Below are 24,486 nucleotides of genomic sequence, written 5' to 3'. Positions count from 1 at the left end.
TTTCCGACCTCTCCGAACAAACGTGACAATTCCAGAAAATGGAAGGCGCACCTGGAAGAGACGAGAAAGCGCCGCAAATCGCCGAGCTTGCTCAAAGTTCTTGTGCGGACGTTTTGGCCCGAATACCTACTGCTCGGCGTGGTTCTGGGGGTCAACGATATCGTGCTTCGGTTGCTGCAACCGTTTTTGTTGAGGGAACTACTCGGGTATTTCACATCGGAGGCCACCAAGTCGAAGAGTGAGGCGTACTGGTATGCCACCGCAATTGTTGTGAGCAACCTCGGAATTACCTTTCTTTTGAATCAGTACATTATGGAGGCGTTCCATTTCGCCATGAGAGTGCGTGCTGGTTGCTGCGCTCTGATCTACAGAAAGGTTACCATCAATCCTAAGTCTTTGCAAGCTAGTAACCAGTAAATTTTAGGCTTTGAAGCTAAGCAGAACGGCCTTAGGCGAGTCGGCCGCTGGAAAGGTGGTAAATTTGCTCTCGAACGATGTCAGTCGTTTTGACGTTGCTTCCGTTTTCGTACATCACATGTGGGTCGCACCAACCACAGCCGTAATAGTAATGTACTTATTATGGAAGGAAGCCGATTATTGCGGTCTAATCGGCATGATTCCCATCTTTCTTATTTGCCCATTGCAAAGTAACAATGCCGTTAATTTTTGAACAGAATTCCTAACGCTTCACCCCACAGGTTACACCGGAAAGTTAACGTCCAAGTACAGAAGGCAAACGGCGTACAAAACCGATCAAAGGGTGCGACTCATGGACGAAATCGTCGCGGGTATACAAGTGATTAAAATGTACGCGTGGGAGAAGCCATTCGAGAAAATCATCCATTACGCCAGGAAATCGGAAATAAACGTTATTACGAAAGTGTCCTACCTTAGAGGCGTGTTCATGTCGTTTAATTTGTTTACGACGCGCGTTGCCTTACTGTTTACGCTATTGGCAATGGTTTTGTTGAAACGAGAGATTACAGCGGCTAAAGTAAGTACCTACCTTGACAATATGTAGGTACCAGTTTGGTTGGTGCCCACACGTCAAACTTCCAAACGTAGCACGAATTTGTTAATGAGTGGATCTACTCGGTTTTAGAGCAAAAGAAAAATCTCGCGCAGTTGATACCTTAGCAGATTTTCCTAATAGTTAATATTCGATTCGGTTCAAGTTAGACAAAAAAAACATACATTTGAACAAAGCTTGAAATGGTAGCAGTTTGCTTTTATCATGAGCATCCACAGTTGGTGTGTTATGTGACTGTACAGAACAAACATGTTAGGCACAATTTTAAGTAGTCATATTTCAGGAACTCCTTCCAATAAAAAAATATAGGTACCAATCAAAGTATTTAAGCTACACTATCTATATGTGTGAATATGCCTACCTACTGACACAACCGTAATAAAAACAAATTTAAAAAATGTGCCAAATTCCTGACAGAACAGCTTCCTAGCTCAATTCATAAATAGCGCTTTTAGAAGAGCGTCTTCAAAATCTGATAAGTGTAGGCAAAAACGTTTCCCACGAAAGTTTATTATTTTCCAATGTAGAAATTCAATACAAAGAATAGATAGGTTTCTATTTGAAAAAATGAAGCTGTCCTATACAGTTTCCCAGAACTGGTAGTCCAAAAAAGGTGACACTATACGCCTTCGCGGCTATACCCCAATTCGTTTCGTGTATACAGTTAATAGTCCATGGGCCAGTCGACATGACAGTATAATTTGGGGGTACCAATTTGCCTTTTTACAGTGGTTATACAGATTTATTAGGATGCCAAAAAATCATGATTGCCATCTCAAAGCGGTAGCTAATAGAAATGGCGGCCAATCAAAGATGGCGGATGTAGAGTTTTATAAAGTAAACTATATCTCTGGAATTATTGATCCAATTTCATTAATCTTTTTTTTTAATGAAAGCTCTATATGTACTATAAATATTGTTATTAGTACTTTTTCGATAAAATTAACTGTTAATAAGTAATTAAAAAAAATGTTTTTTTTTTAATTGTTTCCCGAATGTTCTGTACTGCCTGTATTAATACACAATGAATGGTAAAATTATGCGCATATTATGCAGAATATTAGTGAAAAATATGCAAACAGTTTTGATATATATGCACACGTATACAAAATTATATATGTTGCATAATTTCTAATAAAAAAGGAATTACGATAAACACTAGCAATAAGATGTTTCTCTAAGTTTTCTGCACGAAATGATTGTCTCCTGTCGCTAAGAATTAATTTATAAGCACTAAGCAGAGAAACTATACTCTACATCAACTAAAGTAATAGGTGCATTAGAAAAGGACAAACTATTGGGAGCAATTTCCAAACCTTCCACAATATCACCCATCATCACCGTAGAGAAAGAGAAAGATAAAATAGTTTGGAAATGATGAAACTAAACATCAATTAAATCAATAAATCTTCCTTTCGGCTTCTGCAGTATGTTTCATTATCGCGTCCGTTATAAAAATCCGAAAGAATGTATTAAAAATTGAAATTAAAACCGATTAAATCTAACAAAAATTTAAATACATCTTAAAATATGCAATTCTATCATGTAAATGCAAAGGATATCAAAATATGCAAGATACGCAAAAATAAATTCGGTTTATTAAATATTGCAAACCGAAGATACACAAAATCTCATAAGACAACCAAAAGTAAACGATTATTCACAGCTTTAGCTGATCAAACAATTGAATTAAAATAAAAATAATTACTAAATACAAAAATCATTGTAGTTACGTCTATAGATATATTGTAGCTGAAGAGCCATGATCAAATAACAAATGATGATGAAATTGGTATGTGCGGATTATGTTTTTAAACCTTCACTTCTCTACTTTAATTGAACTTGTATCTCAATTTGGACGACACTGGGTTCGTTGTAATTACAGGTGTAAAATTGGCTCTTTAATGGTGAAAAAACTCCCTTTAACGAGTACTGGGAAAACCTTAAAGAAAGGCTTCAGATAAGCGACGCCTGTTCGATAAACACAGCACTTCCACTAACTTCCTCGTAAAACGTGACACACGTTTCCGCTTAACGGTAAACAAGAACTTTACAACTGACAAGACTGACTGTCTTGCAATAAATACGATCAAATACGGCTTTTAGCTATAACATCAGCAAAGAGTTTGTTAATATTGATGGAAAGGTGTATACTGTGCCGATAATTTGACATAAGTAGATTATATAAAACAAAAAATACATTGGAAAATTGTACGTCAAAATCAAAGAGATGCTATTCCGGAAGCAGCAAAAAGATGAAAGATAACCCTAAGTTTGGCTTCCATATCACCTCACGTAGAATTACCAAGCTGGCTCTTGACAACTACCATTATGTAATGCTATAATAACTTAAAGTGTACAAGCGCATGCAAACTGCCAACTTGTGGATACGTCACTGAAGAAAAGGAAGAAGGAGCAGATTTTAGTGTATATGAAACGTTTGAAAGTAACGATGGGGTTAATTTAGTTTTCATTAAATGTTAAGAGTTACAAAAAAATCCGTTCGTTTACTTCATGCATTAGTTACTAATTGTTGATTTTATCGGAAATGTAGTTATGACAATATTGTAGCACACACAAAAGCTTTCATTTAAGAAAATGATGAAGTCGGACCAATAGTTCGAAAGATAGGTATAGTTAATTTTATAAAACTCAACATCCGCCATCTTGGATTGGCCGCCATTTCTATTAGCTACCACTTTGAGATGGCAATTATCGTTTTTTTACATCCTAATGTATGTGTCTAAGTCTAACCGTGGTAAAAAAGAAAATTGGTACCCCAAATTATACCATTTCCTTAAATTTAGCCAGTTGGTCCATAGACTATAAACCCCCATAAATCATTTCTTAAACTGATATAATATTTCACCTTTACGGTGGTAACAATTATATACAATAGTTTTGAAGCAAGAATTTTTGCATATAATATAATTTATAGTATACAGGATGGTGACTTGCGTAACGCATCATAGGGATTTCAATGTAAAATTCATAACATGCGATTATTGGCTCCCCAAATTATCTTAGAGCAGAATTCGCGTCAAAATCAGAGTTTGCATTATGTGTACCTATAACAAATTACTGAATTTCTCCATCTGCTAGCAAGGTCTTCGTTTAGTTCGTCTATAGCACCCAATTTTTTAAAACGTTCAATAAGAACGATGATGGTAATGGTTTCGAAAGTTGTTTGGGTTAAGAGTAAATCTTCTTTTGAGTGGCGCTATTTTGCTGTCCAGCATATTTAGTATTTCTCTTAAAAAGACGTTCAAAACGGAAAGCTACTCTGCTTTTGCTCAAGAAGAGATTTGAGCATTTAATCTACAAAGAAATCCCCAAAATTAGAATTCATTTAATTTATTTTTAGTTTGACATAAATATATTGCACTAATATAGAGTCACTAAACAAACGTTATTGACCACGGCATTGGTACAAGTATCAGCGGCCCCACTGGGCGAGTACCCAGTTGCCCCCTGACACAGTCCGTCCCTGGCATCCCGTACTAAGTAGGCTCTGTACTGCGGCCCTCAACAGTCTTGCGCCCAATTACAAAGTGAGTTGCATTTTAGAGGTGCCCCTTTTACGGTCATTTGCTCGTCCTATCAACTTTAGTCTTTGCTCATGTATGTCTACATCATTTGTTTTTTACTTTGATTCTTATGACCGTTTGCACGATCAAATTTAAGCCGAGTTTATTTATTTATTTTTGACTTCATTTTTGAGTGGGCGGGATTTCATCCACTTCTATCACATGGAGATGCTTTCTCTCTCATATTTTATTTTATTTATTCATTTTATTTTTGCCTTTATTTTTAAGTGGGCGGGGTTTCAGCCAAGGCTGCTCTACCAACCCAACCCACTATACATTGACAAATATCCATGCCCGAACCTGGATACGAACCAGGGACACTTGGTAAACGCAGTCCAGCTTATTATTCATATCGGTTTATCATATTAAGTAAAAAGACCTTTCTACCTGGAAATAATTCCTTAAAAGGAGAAACTTTGCTTACTATAATAAGCTAGAAGTAGAAAGAAACCCAGTAAGCTTTATATGAGTGTGAAGTGACAGAATACACAACAAACTAAAAGCGCTGATGCCATATAGGTATATGCGTCTTTTGAGTAGGTTAGTATCAATGACACATTTAATTGCTACTGTCATTGTCAAAATTAGTAAAGCTTTGTCTCTCTCACACTCATATATAATGCTTCTTGGGTTTCTTTCTAGCTTATCATAAGTCGGACCCGCAATAATTTTTTCCATACCAGTATGTGTAAGTACTAGGAACCAGTAAGAACATACCAAAAATCAACATTCGTTCATTCTGTGCTACGGCCGCCATCTTGAAAAATGGCGGCTGATTCACTTTTGTTATCATATTTCACTAACCGTTGAAAATATAAAAAAATGTCCTCCTCATTATATACCCAACGGACCCAAAAAATGAGAAACTAGTTGACCCGTATGCAGAGGGCCTTAACACACTATACTAATCCTTAATAATAATAATAATATATTAAGTTTCCTTGTTCAACTGCCTAAAATCAAACAAAATTCAAGTTTTGTTAATAATAATAATAATAATATGTAATTGTACTTTATTGACTTAATTTGTTTTGCTCGATAACCGTTGGAGATAAGACAAAAGTTATAAGAACTGAAGAGATGTATTTTGATGTTCTTCAACTTTTCATAAATTTTTTTTGTATTTCCAACGGATAATAAATACGGCAAAAAAGTGAAGATGGCCGCATGAGCGAATTTTGATTTACGTGTTGTTAATGGGCACTAGCCATGTATTCCATTTTAAATATGAGTGGACTTTTTCATGCAATAAACCAACTACGACCAATGGAATCGGTCGCTTAATTACTAAATTTGTAAAACAAAATTTTAGTTAACGTGACATATATTTCTAAAGGGCTAAAATACCTTCCATGTTTCTTTAATTTGTCTTCATGCATTATTATGAGTGAGTGATGAATTATGCTGTAATTTTTATTTTAAAAATAAGTTGTAATAGAGAACTCTTCATTATTCCATTATTTGCAAGATTTACGCATTTACAAAATTTCTAAAATAAAAAAACAACACTGAAATACAAATTCAAATGAAACGAACTAACTCTGTGCTTAATTTGTAAATAGTCCCTCATATTTACTTAACAAATGGAAATAATACCACATACAAGGTGCCCCGTCATTATTTTTGGTGTTTAGACCGAAATAACGTTGACATGACGTTGTTTACACAACATTATGTTAGGTAAACTATACGTAATCAATATTCAAAGTTTTTATTTCGTATTTGTATTGATTTTTGGCGGAGCTACTTATTATTGATGATCTTTTCGTAACTGAAAGGGATCGCTTTTGGCACAGTGGGGACTGTGTTAGGCCCCCACTTGTAAAAAATAATGCTTTGATTAAATTTCATGTAAGTATTCTTTTAAATAAATCTCAAATTTAATTAAATAAATTTGTTTTATTTATGGCGTGTCAAGCGTCGGATGAAAATGTTAAAAGAGCCGCACTTTGCCAACCTCTGTTCAATAATTTACCTAAAGATTTAAAAAAGATATTTTTTCAAATGCGCTGGAACACATCAATTTTATATTGAACTGGGACAGTTTTTATGACAAAACTCATTCATTCATTAATCTTCTGACCACAATCTCTACAATTTTAAATGGTATGTCGGTCAAGTGAAAGGCAATAAGTTGCACAAATACTTAAAAACTAAACTAATAATATCACTAACAATGGTGCATAATTAAAATTAATGATAATGAATGATGATAAGAGAATGATAACATTATTTCAGTAAAGGTCGATTCTCACTTGCGCTGCACTTATCTTGCGTGCGGCATCACGTCGCGTCGCTAAACTGAGTGCAGCGCAAGTGGGAATCGACCTTAATAATCTAAAACGTAGAAAAACTTGGAGGAACAGAAGATGAACCGCACTAGTTACCCTTGATCACTAAAATTGACACATCATTTTTTTCGTGCTTTCATTTTAGTCTCGATTTTAGTTCATCAGAGATACGAGGGCAGTTTGATAAGTGATTTTTTCGCGCAGTGTCTTTAAATGCAGCACTGCTTCCGTCAACTGCCATCTATTGGACCATTGGAGAATAAAACTGCGTGAGGGAGCGGGTAGATCACATTTTCCCCCACGACTTTGTACGCTCAAGATGTATACGGATATATGAGCCTGGTGTGGCACAATTGCGAATCTAAACCATTATTTCTCAACCTTTTCTACAGCCCCCGTAAGGAACAAAAAACTAGCTAGTGCCCCCTATAATAGTCGTTTTTTAATGGTCGTATAGTTGGTCGGTACACTGATACACACTGTTTGGTAATATACTTCTTAGATTCCTTCAAAACTAATATCCCCCCTAGTGTTATGCATGTTTCGGAATCCATTACCAGAATTTTGAGGTGGCCACCATCTTGAATTGTTTTAAATGACTACATGGGTAATTTAATAGTATATTATTTACAAGGGACTAAAGTGTGAGTTTTAATTATGAGGGTGTTGTTACCGAGACGCACTTTAGTTTAGTCCTGTGGTATATACGCTATTTTTTGTACTCCGGTAAGGTACCTACAGCAAATTTCAAAGAAACAAGTTGTAAATCAGCATAGGTATACATGATGAAAGGGCATTTTTGGTAATTCCGATCAGTATTTTATTAGCGAAGTTTAAAATGATCTATCTCACAAGTAATCTAACTCAAAATAGACTAGAGCCTGTACATCTAGACTGTAGCAGAAAGCTTTTAGTGAAAATTTGAAGTTATTATTCACATCGATCACCGGCAAATATTATTCAGAGCTTTTGGACAGATTCGATGTTGATTTGAAGCAGAAACGACCGCATTTGGCGAAGAAAAAAGTGTTCCATTAGGGCAATGCGAAAATCCATAAATTCGGGTACGAACTGCTACCCCATCCAGCATATATTCATCTGATTTAGCGCCCCGACTATTTCCTGTTTATAAACCAGAAGGAATGGTCGGGCGGCAAGGGAAAAGGCAAACCGTATTATTTGGAAGGAATAAAAAAAGATGACTTGCCGAAAAATTCTTTCATTCAAAAAGTCACTGATTTATCAAACTGCCCTCGTATAACGTGGTTTTAAACCCTTAAATAGAATACATTATTAATTATATATGTATAGTGATTACTCAAACATCTTTCCAATCACATAAACAAGACCACGTTTGAATATGAAGTATTTTGAAAAATTATCGATTGTAAAAAAATAATTACTTAAAATTCAGAAATTCAATTTCTAATGCCCTGTTAGGTAATTTAAAATTTTAGACGTCGGTGCCCTAGCGCCAAAGGAATGAAGATATTATGTAGTGATTGGTTTTATAATACATTTCTTCTTCGAACCTGAAATTGGCTACGTGCGCATGTTTCTTTTCAAAGTGTCACTCTGTATGCATCCAAAATTATAAAAATTAGGTAAGACTTACGAATGTCATGCTCATATATTAATCTTTTGCATGATGGTATTGAATTATACGTGTTTACTTTACCTGAGAACATATGAAAACTGCATCAAGAACTTTTGAAAATCATTTTCTCTTGTTTCAATGGGTCAATTCGTATAATTTGCATCATGCTATACGGCGCCCTACTCGCTCACTTCAAGTAATCGGACTGTGGCCTTCTTGCCATTGGTTAAGGAGATCAGAAATGGGGCACGGGCTTAAGAATTGCTTCCAGTTCTGTCAGCAGTCTGAATAGTTCAGTTACTGACTTATTGTATTTTTGGTTCGTTCCATAGGAAGTACCTTTCCGATTGCAACAGGCCTTTGGTATGGCGGATGTCAAAGAAGTGAATTTTTTGACAGTCATTGTAGGTCTTATGTGGCACATTGAAGCGATTTAAAATCATTTTTAGTTTTGAATTCTTTGGCAAAGAAACTCTAATTGGATATAACTTTAAAGATTAAATAAATTCGTGGATTAGAGCCCTGAATGTTGTAGTCGGCTGTCATAGTCAGAACTCGTCAAAGAAAAAATCCAAAATCTGCAATAAGCTCTGAACCTTGTAGATTCATTGCATACGACTTCACCATACATTGAAATTATTCAATATTGCCTTTCAGGTTTTTGTCTTCATGTCCTACTTCTCCATACTTTCAGTGACTATGTCGTCCAATTTCGTGCGCGGAGTGTCGGAGATAGCCGAACTGTTAGTGGCGATCAAAAGATTACAGGAGTTTCTGCTCAATGACGAGTTTAGCGAGAAGAAAAGTATTACAAATAATAACGATTTGTCATTGGACGCCAAGCAACCTGCGTTGAAGTTAGTCAATGTTACATCAAAATGGAAATCGAATTTAGCGGAAAATACTTTAAAAAACGTAAATATATCGATCGCGGAGGGCGGCCTTTTAGGTGTCATTGGACCTGTGGGTAGTGGAAAGACTTCGCTTTTGTTGACAATATTAGGTATGTATCTCTTAATTTCATGTGTTTTTCATATACCTACTTGTGCTCATTCTATTCCCGGAAGTCAGGGTCATTGTGAGTGGATGTTTTTTCAAAAAGAAATTGAACCATCTCAGACACTTTGCTTGTAACCCTCCCCCCTATATTGTTACAATTGTAGATTGAGACTAACTTTCTTGCTCTGTTTTCCTCTGTAGGAGAACTAGATATACCCGAAGGACATGCGGAAGTCAATGGCCGAATATCCTACGCCTCCCAGGAACCGTGGGTTTTCGCGGCAACGGTCAGACAGAATATTCTATTCGGCCAATCGTATGACAAAGAGAGGTACAACGAGGTGGTGCACGTGTGCAGCCTGGAAAAAGATTTCAAACAGTTTCCCGACGGCGATCTAACGATCGTCGGCGAAAGAGGCGCGTCGTTAAGCGGCGGCCAAAAGGCCCGCATAAATTTGGCGCGTGCTGTTTATCGACACGCCGACATATATCTGTTGGACGATCCGCTGTCTGCAGTTGACACTCACGTTGGCAAGCATTTGTATCAGGAGTGCATACTCAAGTTTTTGGCGCATAAGACGAGAATTTTGGTCACCCATCAGGTGTATCATTTGGAAAACGCTGATAATGTTGTTATTATGAATAATGTAAGTAGGTATTTCGCTTTCAACTAATTTGTCAAAAATATACACACTATCAACTAAAATATTACCATTGGCCTTTTGCGCTCACTGTATCAGTGTGTGTTAGTATACCGTATAATTTACAGGGCTGCATACAAATAGAAGGAAAATATAGTGATTTGGCCTCGAGCGACAATAGCTATGCCAAACTTCTTTCCGTCGCGCAGGAGGTAATTGAGGAGGAGAAGAAACCTGAGCACATTCAGCTGACTAGACAAGTATCACGTGTAAGTATAATACTATTAATTTTGCATTGAATCTATTTTTGCAAAAATCTGTAAAAATAACTTTTGTATTGGCATTGAATAAGTACTTATTCAATTATATCTCTCATTGACAAAAGTAATGATCCCCTAATAAACTCTGCAACATAAGCAACCAACACGCGCTTATCATATGGGTAGCGTCGCTTTCTTGGGAAATACCTTAATTTCCAAGTTGCGCAATATATTCAAATGTTGGTTACGTGTGCTGTATCTGGCGATCGTTACTTTTGTCAATGACTGTACATTGCTACTCCACTTCTGTTTAGATCATAATATGAGGGGGGTTTAATGTAGGTATTGAGAATACATTTAATAACAGTATATAGGCATATACAGTGTGTCCCAGATCGCGTGGGATTGCATGGGCAACTTTCTTTTTATTAAAGATAGAGAATTAATTGGGTAAATGGGCAATGTTATGCAGTTTTAGTTATATCAACGGTTTTTATATATTAATTAAGTAGGCTGTGATGAATTAACAAAAAAACAAAACAAAATCTATTCGAGGCAACAAAACAATGAAAAAAATTACATCAGATGTTTAAAATACTGGCCATTATTAATGAAACACACCTCAAGACAGTTTACTTTAGGCAACGTGTTGCCATTGATGCTATAACACGCCTTTAGAACGGCTTCGCGCAGTTGTGTACGTTATTATTATTATTATTTAGTTGTGGGTACTTCCATATACTTTATTCTTTAATGTACAATGTACACAATTCGTGAATTGTGACCTGGGCAGCCAGCTCAATTGTTGGTAGGTACCATAAACCAACCCTTTCTGAAACATACTTTGTCTAGAAAATCCTTCAAGGAAGTTTATTGGAGAATTTGTAAATAATGGTGAGCAGTTAAAGTTCCATCGAAGATTACCGATCCAATTACATTACTTCCCATTATGTCTAGACAGTCTCTCCTGAAAATGTTCTTGAAGTTGACTTATATAGTCCAGTGGACAGGTTGGAAAAAGTACTGTTGGGTGGAAAAAGGTCAGAAGATAATGAAACGTTGATGTTTATGGATGATCATTTAACATTTTCTCAAGTGTTTGACCCTCTGCGAAAAGAGGAGGAGGGGTAAAACTGCAAAATTTTTGGCTCTCCTCCGGCTTTTCTTAAATACCTTTTTTCCCTTGCGTCTTACGGCAAAAGCTTTTCTATACTTTTTTGTACAGCGTTAAATTTTCAATGGATTTGACTATTTAAATATACATACACTACTGACTACAATGACCCAGTTACAAGACAAATGAATGATTAGTGCAAGACAAAAGTAAGTGAGGTACTTGATAGGGAGACGCCGGATTACCAAACGTGCCTTACTAACGAACTGCCGGATTATAAAGATTCTACTATAATTCTAAAAAATCTCAAAACTCATTTTGCGAAGCATAATTCTGGCGTTCCCGCGTATATAGACTCGGTGAACGGATTTAGGATTTGGTCTAGGGAGGGGCGCATACAATTGTTAAAGTGAATATATTAAAAAAAAACCTTTATTATACATATTATAAAAATAGAACATTTTTGTTATAATTCATAGTATATTGAACAAATAACTAATTCTTAATCAAATAATCAGAAAATGTCTAATGACAAAGTCAAGCTTTCTTTTAATGCGCAAATCGATTTTGTCCACTTTCCACGAAATTTGTCCAATAGGTATTCTTGCACGATTAGGGCATTGTGCGCGGGCACACCATCTTGTTGAAACAGTTTTCTTTTGTTTTCTTTTGTGCGCCATACATCGTTTTATTCGTAATAACAAATGCTACTCAATTTAATATCTCGCACAGTTTAGTATAAGTTTTAAGCAGCTGCTAATAGCAAAACAGTCTGCAGTAATTTTATAAAATTTGTATTATTATTTTATTATTTATTTCTTATATTTATAATTTCTATATCTTGCGTACATGTAAGTAAAAGGGGATATGTGAAAAACGGCACTACCGATCATAAACCCATTGAGCACGCGTCATAGTATGTATGTGTTCAATAAATATATTATTATTACTTTTTTTACGGGCCATATAAAAAAATAAAGTTGATAATGATTTCTCCGAAATGAAACTCCTGAACAGTGTCTTGTAAAATAAGTGGCAATTAGAAATTTTTTTTTTTATTTTGTATCTGTTCAAATAACATCAGGAAACAATAAAAACGAAATCGGCAACTTTCTTGTCTGTTTTTGACCATCTTTTATAGTTTCCCAAATCTCCATGATAGACATCCTTGTCTGGGACACAGTGTATAGCTGCACTTCATCCGGAAATTGCGCTAACGACAGGTTATCCATATTCATTTATTATTAGCGTTAAATGATCAATTAAAATGTTATCATTTGCGACAGCCTGAAGAGCATTAGGTATATTAACCTTTTTGTACCTGAGCGGAAATAATTTTTTGCCTTAAACTTTTCTTTCGTGGCTTTAATGGAAATTGTCCTTCCAGGTAATCCTTGCTCGGTGTCATTTTATGAAAATTATGGCGTTAAATTACCTAAAGGAGGTTATAACCGTCGGGGTTAGTCGGTTACCCCACCTCGGTTTCTGTGATCCATAATTTATGCACAGTCGTATATATTTGTGGGTGCCCCATGTTGGGCGCCAAATAAGAACGCTGTGTGCCCCACGTTAGGCGCCAATTAAGATCCTGCCAGACGAAATAAACACAGCAATATTGTAAGTCATTCAGTCACTGAATGTCGAGAGTTGCATATAGGTTGTTAGGTTTTTGATCGATTGTTAGTTGGTTTTTCGCACGGTAAATGCTGTTAAGTTTTAGTTTATTATGGTCGGAAAATATCACACAGAAAAGGACCTATGCGAGAACTCGCTGAGAACATTGGAAATTTCGATAGTGATTACGAATTAGAACCAATATTATGCACTCTAATCGCACTAAACATTTTAGAGGCAATTCAATGGTATACTCGCCAAAATCTTTCCAACGACAAATTCTGACACTTCGTTATCGAGATATTCATACTTACTTGAAATTTTCATCAGCATTTACGCTTGTTGATGTAGGGACTAAGGTGTAACAGGTGATCGCGTAGCCGTTTTCAAAAATTTTGGTTTGAATTTGTATTTTATTCGATATAAGACAATTTACACATATACCGCTTCATAGCGATCGTGATCAAAAGTATGTCTCATATAAAAGGCGATAACAACTTGTACGCTTTTAATAAAAGTGTCGTTTCGAGATAAGCGAAGAGAGGTCCTGAGTTGTACAGGGCGTTTTCGAGCAGACGAGATTAGACTTTCAAACAGTTGTACGTATACTGTGTGTGCATGTGAGAATTATACATTTTGCATAATTGCGATTTTTCGAAGCCCATTTCGTTAACGGAGGAGGAGCGCTAAAATTTTCGTTTTGTGAAAGTGTAAGATTTTACCAGCTTTATTTTGGGTGAAAGATTCTAAAAGAGAATGTTGCTTTTTCAAGGAGAGATAAGATCAATTTGTTACCAGAAGATGATATTTAAATTTGTTGTTTTGTACATTTTTAGTTTTGGTTGTTTATGTAAGGATTTTACCAGCTTTATTTTGAGTGAAAGATTCTAAACAAGAACGTTGTTTTTCAAGGAGAGATAAGATCAATTTGTTACCAGAAGAGGATATTTAAATTTTTTGTTTTGTATAGTAGTGGTTGGTTATTATTAGGAATTTGCATCAGAAATTTTGTTCGAAGTAATTTTGTATTCCTAAAGGAATCGACCTATGAAAATTGAAATTCAAAGTAGATCGATATGCCCATGCATGTTTATTGGAGTTCGAAATCAAACCAGCGCATTAAATTTTGAATTTAAGAGAAGATAAACGGCTAAACTTTCGCAAAGTAAGCGGTATGAAAAAAAATTTTTTTGCCAGTGCCGTAAAGATTCAATTTTATTTTATGCAAGTTAGGTCTTCGATCCTTGTAAAAGTAACTATAATAAGGGGATGGGATGGGAGTTGATAGAACACACATTGTACATGCGTTCTTTTAGTTTTTGGTTCACCAAATAAAATGTTGGACCTTTGTCTCAATCAAAACGGGCGATAAATACAAATTACAAATGCGTACAACCGATCTTAATAAAGAAGTGGAGGATGCCCTTTCATTAAAATATTATGAAGGAAAGAATCGTTCCCACTCCCACACCTTATCCAACTTGTCCAAACTTTGACTTTGAAATTAAGTACCATTTTCCCCATTACAGTGACATGGCTTTTTTCCTATTTTTATGCAGCTTTAGTCATGCTGAATGAGGGGCGGAAATTGTCGAATCCTACTATTTGCAAAAATCAGAACAATGTTCGATTTTGATTATAAGTACAATGTATGTTATGCTAAAAATATCTTGTTTTGTTTTAGTCGAGGAAGGCCTCCCTCTCACACGCCATAAGCGAAACCAGCGTCGTGGAAAGCCTGCTGGACGAAAGTGAGCACGAGTTTTCGTCCAACGATGTGCAGGAGGAATCGTCTCGAGGAAGAATCGAAGGTTCTCTACTTGCCCGATACTTACTAGCCGGAGGAAACCTGTTCGTAGTGATACTAGTGGGTTTGCTCTTCGTTCTAAGTCAAGTTGTCGCATGCGGCGTGGACTACTTCGTCACCTACTGGGTGAATATCGAGGAAGATAGGGCTAAGCGCAACGACACCTTTGACGCGGCACGCAATGACACAGTCACCGGCGATAGTTCACTGAGCCAAAACACCTGCTTGTACATTCATGGTGGTCTAATAATTGCCTTATTTTGTGTCGCGTTCACGCGCTCGATGAGTTTCTACAAGCTGGCGATGCGCAGCTCGCTGAATTTGCACAAGGCAATGTTTATGAATGTGATTTACACGACAATGCGGTTTTTCGATACAAATCCAAGCGGGAGAATTTTAAATCGTTTTTCCAAAGACGTAGGTACGGTTGATGAACTGTTGCCGAAAGTAATATTGGACTCGTCACAGGTAATCACTAAATCGCTTGTAACTTTCTCATGCGATTGTTGTAGCTGTTGCTGATAATGGTGGGGTCAATTACACTTGTGGCAGTTGTTAATGTATGGATGATAATTATGGTTGTAGTGATTGGGATTTTATTCTTCATACTCAGGATGATATTCCTGAAGTCTTCAAAGAATATCAAACGCTTGGAAGGGATTAGTAAGTTCAATTTCTTCGTTGTCAATTGTCATGTAATGTAGATTCATCATTTCAGCGCGTAGTCCCGCTTTTACACATCTAAATGCATCTTTACAAGGCCTCACTACCATCAGAGCGTTTGGCGCGCAACGTATCTTAATGCAGGAATTTGACAAGCACCAAGATCTACATACGAGCGCTTGGTACATGTACATTGCAGTAAGTTCGGCTTTCGGATTTATAATCGATATGCTCTGTTGGATATTTACAGTATTTGTAACGTTCGGTTTTCTATTACTGTCCGAGAGTAAGTAACGGTAATTGGCAACTATCACACGGTCTTAGTCCCCAATTTGTAGAAGTTCCCGGCGGAAATGTCGGTCTGGCGATCACACAAGCGATCGGACTGTCCGGCTACGTGCAGTGGGGCATGAGGCAGTCCACCGAAGTCTCGAACCAACTGACGTCTGTGGAAAGAATGGCGGAGTACGTTTCTCTAACGCCAGAAAAACAACCGGAGGTACCTGTACGCTTGAAGGACCGTGAATGGCCCAAGCACGGGAAGATTTCGTTTCAAAATATGGGACTGCGGTACTTTCAAGGGGGAGATCTAATGATCAAGGATTTAAATTTAACGATTCATCCCAAGGAAAAGGTTTGTGAATTTAATTAATTTTTAAATTGTGACAAAAAAAATCGTTTTTGAAATTTTTGAAAAATCTGAGTCTATCACCGCAATTGCTTGTTTTTTGGTGGTCGACATGACCTTTTTCTTTTGTGTAACAAAGTGCACTTCGTTTGAACAAACAGCTGAGGCGTTAGTTGAGAACGCGTGGAATTTTAATTGCCATCCATATTTTATTAATTTTTGGCAATTGGATTTATTAAATTGGGGATTCTGGAAACATTAGTGAGCGGATTCGCCTAAAAACTCCAATAGGGAGGATATAATTGCGTTTTTCTTTATCGTAAGCACGCCATTTGCATTTTCCGTAATTGAAGTGTACCTTTTCTTTAGGTTTCGGCTCATACCGGGTGATTCATTAGAAGTGTGTACAATTTGAATTTCCCGCAAATCAAAAAAATTATGAAGTTGGTACTAACTGATGATCATTTATTTAATTGCATCTCAGTTTATCAAACAAGAGGGATTCTCTTTTCTCTAGGGCTTCAATTTTGGGGTTTTAAGTTCTATTTTGATTGTCACCGGTTTGACAACCTAAAGTCACTAGATATAGAAAGTACCGCAATCATCCGCCATTTTTGGGCAAATTTGCTTGACAAAGAAAATCTGAATAGCTGTAATTTTTTATAACCTAACTTCATAGTACTGTCATGTTTTATAAAAATATATAAAGGGTACGTTCCACTTAACGCCCGCAACGACCACGACGCCCGGCAGCCGTTCCACATAACGACCATAGTCGTTATGGTCGCAATCGCGACGTCAGATATGACGCCATTACAAGCGACCGCAACGAGCCCACGGCGCTCGCCTATCGTACCTGGGTCAGCGTGGGCGTTCTAATTTTATAACCTTACATTCTTGACAGGAGACATTTCTAGAGACATTTAACTGTCAGACACTGATTGTTTGAACACGCATGCGTTACAAATTTTTCGTTTTCGCTATGGAGAAAATATACTTACGTGTTTCAGAACGTAACCTTGTGGTGGACATTACACTATGGATGTTCTACATGCACAAACTTGTAAGTATATATGCTGATTCCTGAATGTTAAAGTTATTTGTTAAGGAAAATTCTGCTTTAACACAATTTTCTTTATTGTAGACTAGTTTGCTGCAAAGTGCTTTACCAGGGATTGCGAATGAGACTCGTATAATGGTAATGCAACGATTGATGAAAATGAGAATGCACGTTAGTTTTGAATGAAGAAGAGAAATTGTTTTCGAAGCAGCATTTCCACAAGAAATTCTGGGGAGAAGTGTTCATTTTCATCGTATTAAGTATGGCCGCAGCATTTATGATAGAAATTCAAAAGTCGTCCTCAATATTTTATTAACAAGAAGCAATATCTTGTGTAAAGCGAAGAAGTATGGGCCAATAATTGGTACTGAAAAATAAAAAAATATTACTAACTGAATGTGACTTTTGAATTCATAATCCACCCCACTTTGTATCCTTTACGCATTACGATCTCCTCAACGGCGTCCATGTTGGAAAACTGTTCACTCACGTGTGACGTCACACCGTACTCAAAAGCGTTCCACTTAAGGTTTCGCCCACAACGCCTATAAGCTAGTGGAACGACCAAACCGCGGTCGCGGTCGTGATCGTTACGGGCGTTAAGTGGAACGTACCCAAAGATATCTCCAAACAGGTGTAACAATCCCTAACATTAAAGTTACTAGAATCTGGTAACTTCCGCCATTTTTGGGCAAAAATCATGCATTCTCTCTCTAACACACGAGCCCAATGGATTGCGGTACTTTCTATATTTAGTGACTTTATGACAACCCTTCCAATGGCTCTAGACGCAAACTTCCCCATTTTCCTTAAACGTTGGAAACAATATTGAGTTTACGAGAGAGACTCTAAATTTAGCAACAAATTTGAAGCACTGGTAATTTTGATCTTGTAATAATTTCTCTACCAATTAAAAACTACAGTCATTTTTGCCAAAACTAGAAGTAAGCAAAAACTAACGGATATTTGTTGTGGATTAATATTCCAAAACTAGCACCAGCTTTACGAACCTGTCTAATTTATGAATTCTATTTTAAAATGTAGACGACGATATCTTACTAAAATGTGTATCTTAGTAATTAGTAATAAATGAAGTTCTGTTTAATTAAAACACAAAAAAAAAACACTTTATAATGGTTGGTAGAGTTGGCGCTGCGAGTTGGAACACAAAATAAAAGCTTGAGATCTTCCACAACGGTAGTTCGTTCTGGGCTAACTTCTTTGCACTTACCAATGGGGTTGAGCACCACCCAATTTCTATCTGAACTCTCATCATATGAAATTGAGAATATACGAGTAGTGTAGTGTACTTAACCCCCAGGTTCTACGCTACCCACACTACAAGAACACGGAAATAAAATCAACCCGGTAGCGTTTAAAAATGGCCACCCTCCAAAACTAAACAGGGTTCCGCTTAAATTTGAAAAGTGTCACGTGATCAAACATCTAAGGCAGGGCCCCCTTACGTTATTGTAAACAACACTTTGACCTGTAGCACAGTAGGGAAGGAACGTAAAATAAAACACTGAAATTGTGAAAAGTTTGTTTAATAATGATCGCAATTATTATTGATTGTAAAAGCTCGGAAATTTAAGTCCAAAATAAATTACATTGCAAAAATGGTAGTTCACCGAATCAAAATTGAAATAGGCTGGGAAAAAAAGAACTTACCAATAAAAAAACCAGCCGTCAAATTAATATCAAATTGTGTTGTAAAATTAATTGTTTGTAATGATGTGAATGCGTAACATAAAATTATAGCATCACAAAAAGTAGCATGCAGACTTCAAGAGGTAACATATGCAGGTTAAAAACAAGTGTTGGGAATTATGGGTCAAGTAAGCAGGTACCCAGATTCTAAGAAAGGGTGAAATACACAGGATGTGAGTCATCTTTGGTGCAATAAAGTCCTTTTGTTAAATCAAGATGGAAAATTAATGGCTTTGTACGCAAATTTAACCCATTTATCGCACATAAATTGAAGAGCTTTGATTAGCGTAATTCCGCTCCTGCAAGATAGGTAACCCGCCCCTGGTTTCGGGGTTTCGAGTCTACAGTTGAATGTCGAAGACAATCACGGAATTAGGTAACTCAATTTTGACTACAGTTTTTACCGCCCCCGTGACTGCTTCATTCACGGAGAAAATTCTTAGTTACAAACAACAAGGCAGTACATACATCAAACGAATCGGTAATTTCACATATTAAAATAAAATGATCAAAACTTATGTATGAATGTAATGTAACTTCTCGGACAAGACCAAGTAATCAACACATAAACATAAATTAAGCAAACATTACACCAAAAACGTAAACGATTACAAACAAAATAGGTAGCTACTGAAGTTCACAAATTAATTGAATCTGTATATTAAATCTCCTTCATGACTCGTTGACCCATTTCACAGCAAAATGGCCGCTCATTATCAGCAGGTGGAGAGATATGTCAAAGGTCAGCACTCACAGGTATCTGTGAATTAATCCAAGGTTACAAACTTGTACATATGTAATGTAACGTAATTTACACTGGCACTGGCACTTTAAAAATTAGATCGGAGCTAAAATCTCGAACTAAAACTTGAACCCTAAAAGAAATCAAAGGTAACCAACTTCCTTGATAACCTAAAATTTACATAGTTCTTAAATAAGAAGGTTAATCATAGAGGAAGAGCAATAAATTGTATTACACAAATTACAGCCGAATCTAAAGAAAGGTACACTTCCTTCAAATACACGAAATCCAAATGGCGGTACTTACGATAAGAAAGAAAAACCGCAATTAAAATCCTCACTATAGGAGTTGTAGGGGAATCCGTCCTAGATAATCCCCAATTTAATGAATCCAATCGCCCGAGATTTAGTGTAAAATTTATATACACTCATGTGCAATAAAAAGTTTCCAACTAATCCTTGCAAGAGGGCAGACACAAAAAATGTGCTTTCATTATTTTAGTGTAGTATTACTTATTTCACAAGCCTTGAAAAAGGAGTGCGTGGGTATATTTATTCCCAGAAAACTATAGTAAACTTCGACTATCTCCAACGACAGCTGTTGTATAATCTTCTGCACTCATCAGGAGAAGAAAACAAGATAACAATGAGAAGAATTACAAAAATTAAGTTAAATCACATAACCAAACACATACCAAAAACCAAAAAAAAACAGAAAATAGTATTGTAATAGAAAAATAACAGGTGTAAAATAGACCATATTCATCGCACTGTTCTTCCATATGGCCATAAAACCGTCGTATTAAAATCCCATATGCAAATACTTCTATGTTAATGAGAGGGCGTAGAAACCAATTAATGCGAATAACGATGCTAATTAACCATCAAAATCTTGCTGAGTCAGTATTTAATTAGTAACGTCAAAGACCCACGCATCTTGATTCATGCGGAAAATTCTCCCAAACATTTTGTGTGCTGTTTCACGCGCCGTTTTGGTTGCATCACACAAAAAGAACATTATAACTAGTCACTTCTTACAGATTGGAATAGTTGGGCGCACAGGTGCCGGCAAATCATCTATAATTTCCGCGCTGTTCCGTCTAGCGATAGTCGAAGGAACAATCGAAATCGACGGCATCGACACGAAAGATTTAGTACTGCAAGAGATGAGATCGAAAATATCAATCATTCCCCAAGATCCGATCTTATTTTCGGGCAGCCTGAGATACAATTTGGACCCGTTTTCGGAATATCCAGACGAGGTTCTGTATAAAGCCATACACGAGGTAAGTAAGCGACTTAAATGCGCGAGGAGGCACGTTAACAAGTATCTTAGGTCGAGTTAAAGGATCCGACAAATACCATCAACAGATTGGAATACGCAGTGATGGACGGAGGTTCGAATTATAGCGTCGGGCAGCGGCAGTTAATCTGTTTGGCACGCGCGCTCGTGAGAAATAACAAAATTTTAATGCTGGATGAGGCCACTGCAAACGTTGATCCACAGTAAGTGGTCCACCCATTGTAAATTAATCAACAATTTAACGCTTACCCTTACAGAACTGATGCGATCATTCAAAAAACAATAAGGGAGAAGTTTTCCGAATGCACCGTGCTAACAATTGCACACCGACTTAACACAATTATGGATTCCAGTAAAGTATTAGTGATGGATTCGGGCAGAATGGTGGAGTTTAATCATCCGCACTTACTGCTACAAAACCACAAGGGCGCTTTTTACAAGATGGTTTTCGAAACCGGTAAGGGAACTGCAGAACAATTGAAGAAAATTGCGAGACAAAATTATGAACAGCAACTAGTGCTTCCAGAAGGCGATTAAGTGTAGGCACTAAACGTGTCGACATGAAAAAATTGTGATTATGCTCAAAAAAGACTTGTGCTAATAGTATAATTAAAGACTACTTAATTAGATAATATTAGTAAGTAAATAATGAATTTTATATAGTAGATAGGTGTACTAATTGACTGTTACTAATAACCCATTGCAAACATAGCCAAAGTTCTGATTTGTGTAAAAATTAATAATCTCTATGTTAGGATTTCTAATTTACAAATTTGTATCTCGAAAAGTGCTCTATTTTTAAATAAATACGATTTGAATGGACATTGTATTGTGAATAGGACTCTTTTACACTGTCAGATTCCGGCGGACAAGTCGAGACATTATACTACAACTGCTTTACAGATCTTGCAAGATTGCGTACATTTTGTACTGCCATTTAAGGAAAATTAAGTGCAACGAGGATATTAATAGCATAAATTCAAATATAATTTCGAAAGAAGTTATGTAAGTGGCGACATCTCAACTAAACTTGTGACACTATGAAATGTAAGAAAGTGTATCGATTAACAGGGAGATGGCGCACTTGTACTTATTGTATTTAAACTAACTATTCAAAAACCGGGCCATTAAACTACAATTGCTCTACAGATCTTGTAAGACTCCGTACGTTCTGAACTGCCATTCAAGGAAAATTAAGTGCGACGTGGCTATTAATGGCATAAATTCAAATATAATTTCGAAAAAAGTTACGTAAGTGGCGACATCTCAACTAAACTTGTAAAACTATAAAATGAAGAAAGTGTATCGATTAACAAGGAGATGGTGCACTTGTACGTATTTTATTGAAACTAAGGCCAGTGGCAGACGAGCGAATTTTAAACGGACGTCACGACGTGCGTTATTTTGAACAGGTTGTTTTTGTCATAGTCACACACCAGCGTTCAGTTGACGAGTTAGATGTTGCCATATTTTTGTATTTGTCTTTGAAATTAATTTTAAAAAACGCAAACGGTGGATGCATCCTATAAATAATGCAAAACTTTCACACAGGCTGCTTTTATACCCTGTACCCTGCACCTTGTATGTTATTTTGATTTTTACCAAAAATCGACTGCACCAAAATTTCTCGGGAGAAAACCTTTTCTAATTAATTTTGGTGCGTAGAATCCAAAACGATTCGTACTTTTTCGATTAGACGTCTTAATCAAAAGTTATGGGCAAAAAACGAATTTCGACAAAAAATTATTCAAAGGGCTATAACTTTTGATCTACACCTTTTCCACTTTTATTCGAGAAACTATAAAGTTAATTTGAGAAAGTGTCAATTGTATTTGAGAATAGTAAAATGTATTTGAGAAAACAACAAATGTAGTTCAGAATAGTGATTTGTATTTGAGAAGGCATCAAATGACTTTGAGAGTACTAAATTGTATTCAAGAAATGGTAAAATGTATTTGAGAAGATATCAATTGAAAATGAGAAAAACAAAATCACATGTATAACATAGCCTGATGCTTGATTCTTAATATTACATTCTGAAATACAATTAACGACTTTTTAAAATTAAATGATACTTTCTCAAATACAATTGACTATTCTCAACTACATTTGTTGTTTTCTCAAATCCAACTGACTATTCTCATCTACTTTGATGTTTTCTCAAATACAAGTAACAATTCTCAAATACAATTTACAACTTCTCGAATAAAAGTGGAAAAGGTGTAGTAGCCTGATCTTGGAACTGTTTGAAATTATGGATTCTACAGGCCACATTCTATAAGAAAATATTTTTTTCCGGTCGATCTGAGACAATTTTTTTCTTCGAGCCAAAAAAAAGGCAGTGTACAACCTTCCTTTTTTACCAAAAATCGACTGCACCAAAATTTCTCGGGAAAAAACTTTTTCCAATTAATTTTGGTGCGTAGAATCCAAAACGATTCGTACTTTTTCGATTAGACGTCTCAATCAAAAGTTATGGGCAAAAAACCAATTTCGACAAAAAAATTCAAAGGGCTGTAACTTTTGATCTAGTAGCCCGATCTTGGAACTGTTTGAAATTATGGATTCTACAGGCCACATTCTATAAGAAAATATTTTTTTCCGTTCGATCTGAGACAATTTTTTTTCGACCCAAAAAAAAAGGCAGTGTACAACCTTCCTTTTTTACCAAAAATCGACTGCACCAAAATTTCTCGGGAAAAAACTTTTTCCAATTAATTTTGGTGCGTAGAATCCAAAACGATTCGTACTTTTTCGATTAGACGTCTCAAGAAAAAGTTATGGGCAAAAAACCAATTTCGACAAAAAATTCAAAGGGCTGTAACTTTTGATCTAGTAGCCCGATCTTGGAACTGTTTGAAATTATGGATTCTACAGGCCACATTCTATAAGAAAATATTTTTTTCCGGTCGATCTGAGACAATTTTTTTCTTCGAGCCAAAAAAAAGGCAGTGTATAACCTTCCTTTTTTACCAAAAATCGACTGCACCAAAATTTCTCGGGAAAAACTTTTTCCTATTAATTTTGGTGCGTAGAATCCAAAACGATTCGTACTTTTTCGATTAGACGTCTCAATCAAAAGTAATGGGCAAAAAACGAATTTCGACAAAAAATTATTCAAAGGGCTGTAACTTTTGATCTAGTAGCCCGATCTTGGAACTGTTTGAAATTATGGATTCTACAGGCCACATTCTATAAGAAAATATTTTTTTCCGGGTCGATCTGGGACAATTTTTTTTTCGGGCCTCAAAAAAAGACAGTGTATATACACTTCCTTTTTTACCAAAAATCGACTGCACCAAAATTTCTCGGGAAAAAACTTTTTCCAATTAATTTTGGTGCGTAGAATCCAAAACGATTCGTACTTTTTCGATCAGACTTCCCAAAAAAAAGTTAAGGACTAGAAACCAATTTCGATAGAAAATTCAACTGTAACTTTTG

The 24,486-nt window shown here is 36.2% G+C and overlaps 1 protein-coding gene across 2 annotated transcripts in view; it reads left to right on the top strand.

Annotated features, from left to right (window-relative positions):
- LOC116172790 (multidrug resistance-associated protein 4-like) overlaps positions 1–21,867 on the top strand; it is a 64,377-nt gene extending 42,510 nt beyond the window's left edge. For both annotated transcript variants that reach the window (XM_031490057.1, XM_031490056.1), the window contains exons 4-16: positions 36–375; positions 425–647; positions 699–994; positions 9,163–9,508; positions 9,706–10,151; positions 10,274–10,414; positions 14,818–15,408; positions 15,453–15,603; positions 15,659–15,889; positions 15,942–16,237; positions 20,783–21,028; positions 21,079–21,248; positions 21,303–21,867. In XM_031490057.1, the coding sequence (XP_031345917.1) occupies positions 36–375; positions 425–647; positions 699–994; positions 9,163–9,508; positions 9,706–10,151; positions 10,274–10,414; positions 14,818–15,408; positions 15,453–15,603; positions 15,659–15,889; positions 15,942–16,237; positions 20,783–21,028; positions 21,079–21,248; positions 21,303–21,582 (3,757 nt within the window). In that variant the 3' untranslated portion in view covers positions 21,583–21,867. The remainder of the gene's footprint in view (positions 1–35; positions 376–424; positions 648–698; positions 995–9,162; positions 9,509–9,705; positions 10,152–10,273; positions 10,415–14,817; positions 15,409–15,452; positions 15,604–15,658; positions 15,890–15,941; positions 16,238–20,782; positions 21,029–21,078; positions 21,249–21,302) is intronic.
- The last annotated feature ends 2,619 nt before the right edge of the window (positions 21,868–24,486 follow it).

This window comes from Photinus pyralis, unplaced genomic scaffold (genome assembly GCF_008802855.1).
Source record: "Photinus pyralis isolate 1611_PpyrPB1 unplaced genomic scaffold, Ppyr1.3 Ppyr1.4_LG5, whole genome shotgun sequence".
Classification (NCBI taxonomy): domain Eukaryota; kingdom Metazoa; phylum Arthropoda; class Insecta; order Coleoptera; family Lampyridae; genus Photinus; species Photinus pyralis.
This window is presented reverse-complemented; position numbering and strand designations above follow the sequence as displayed.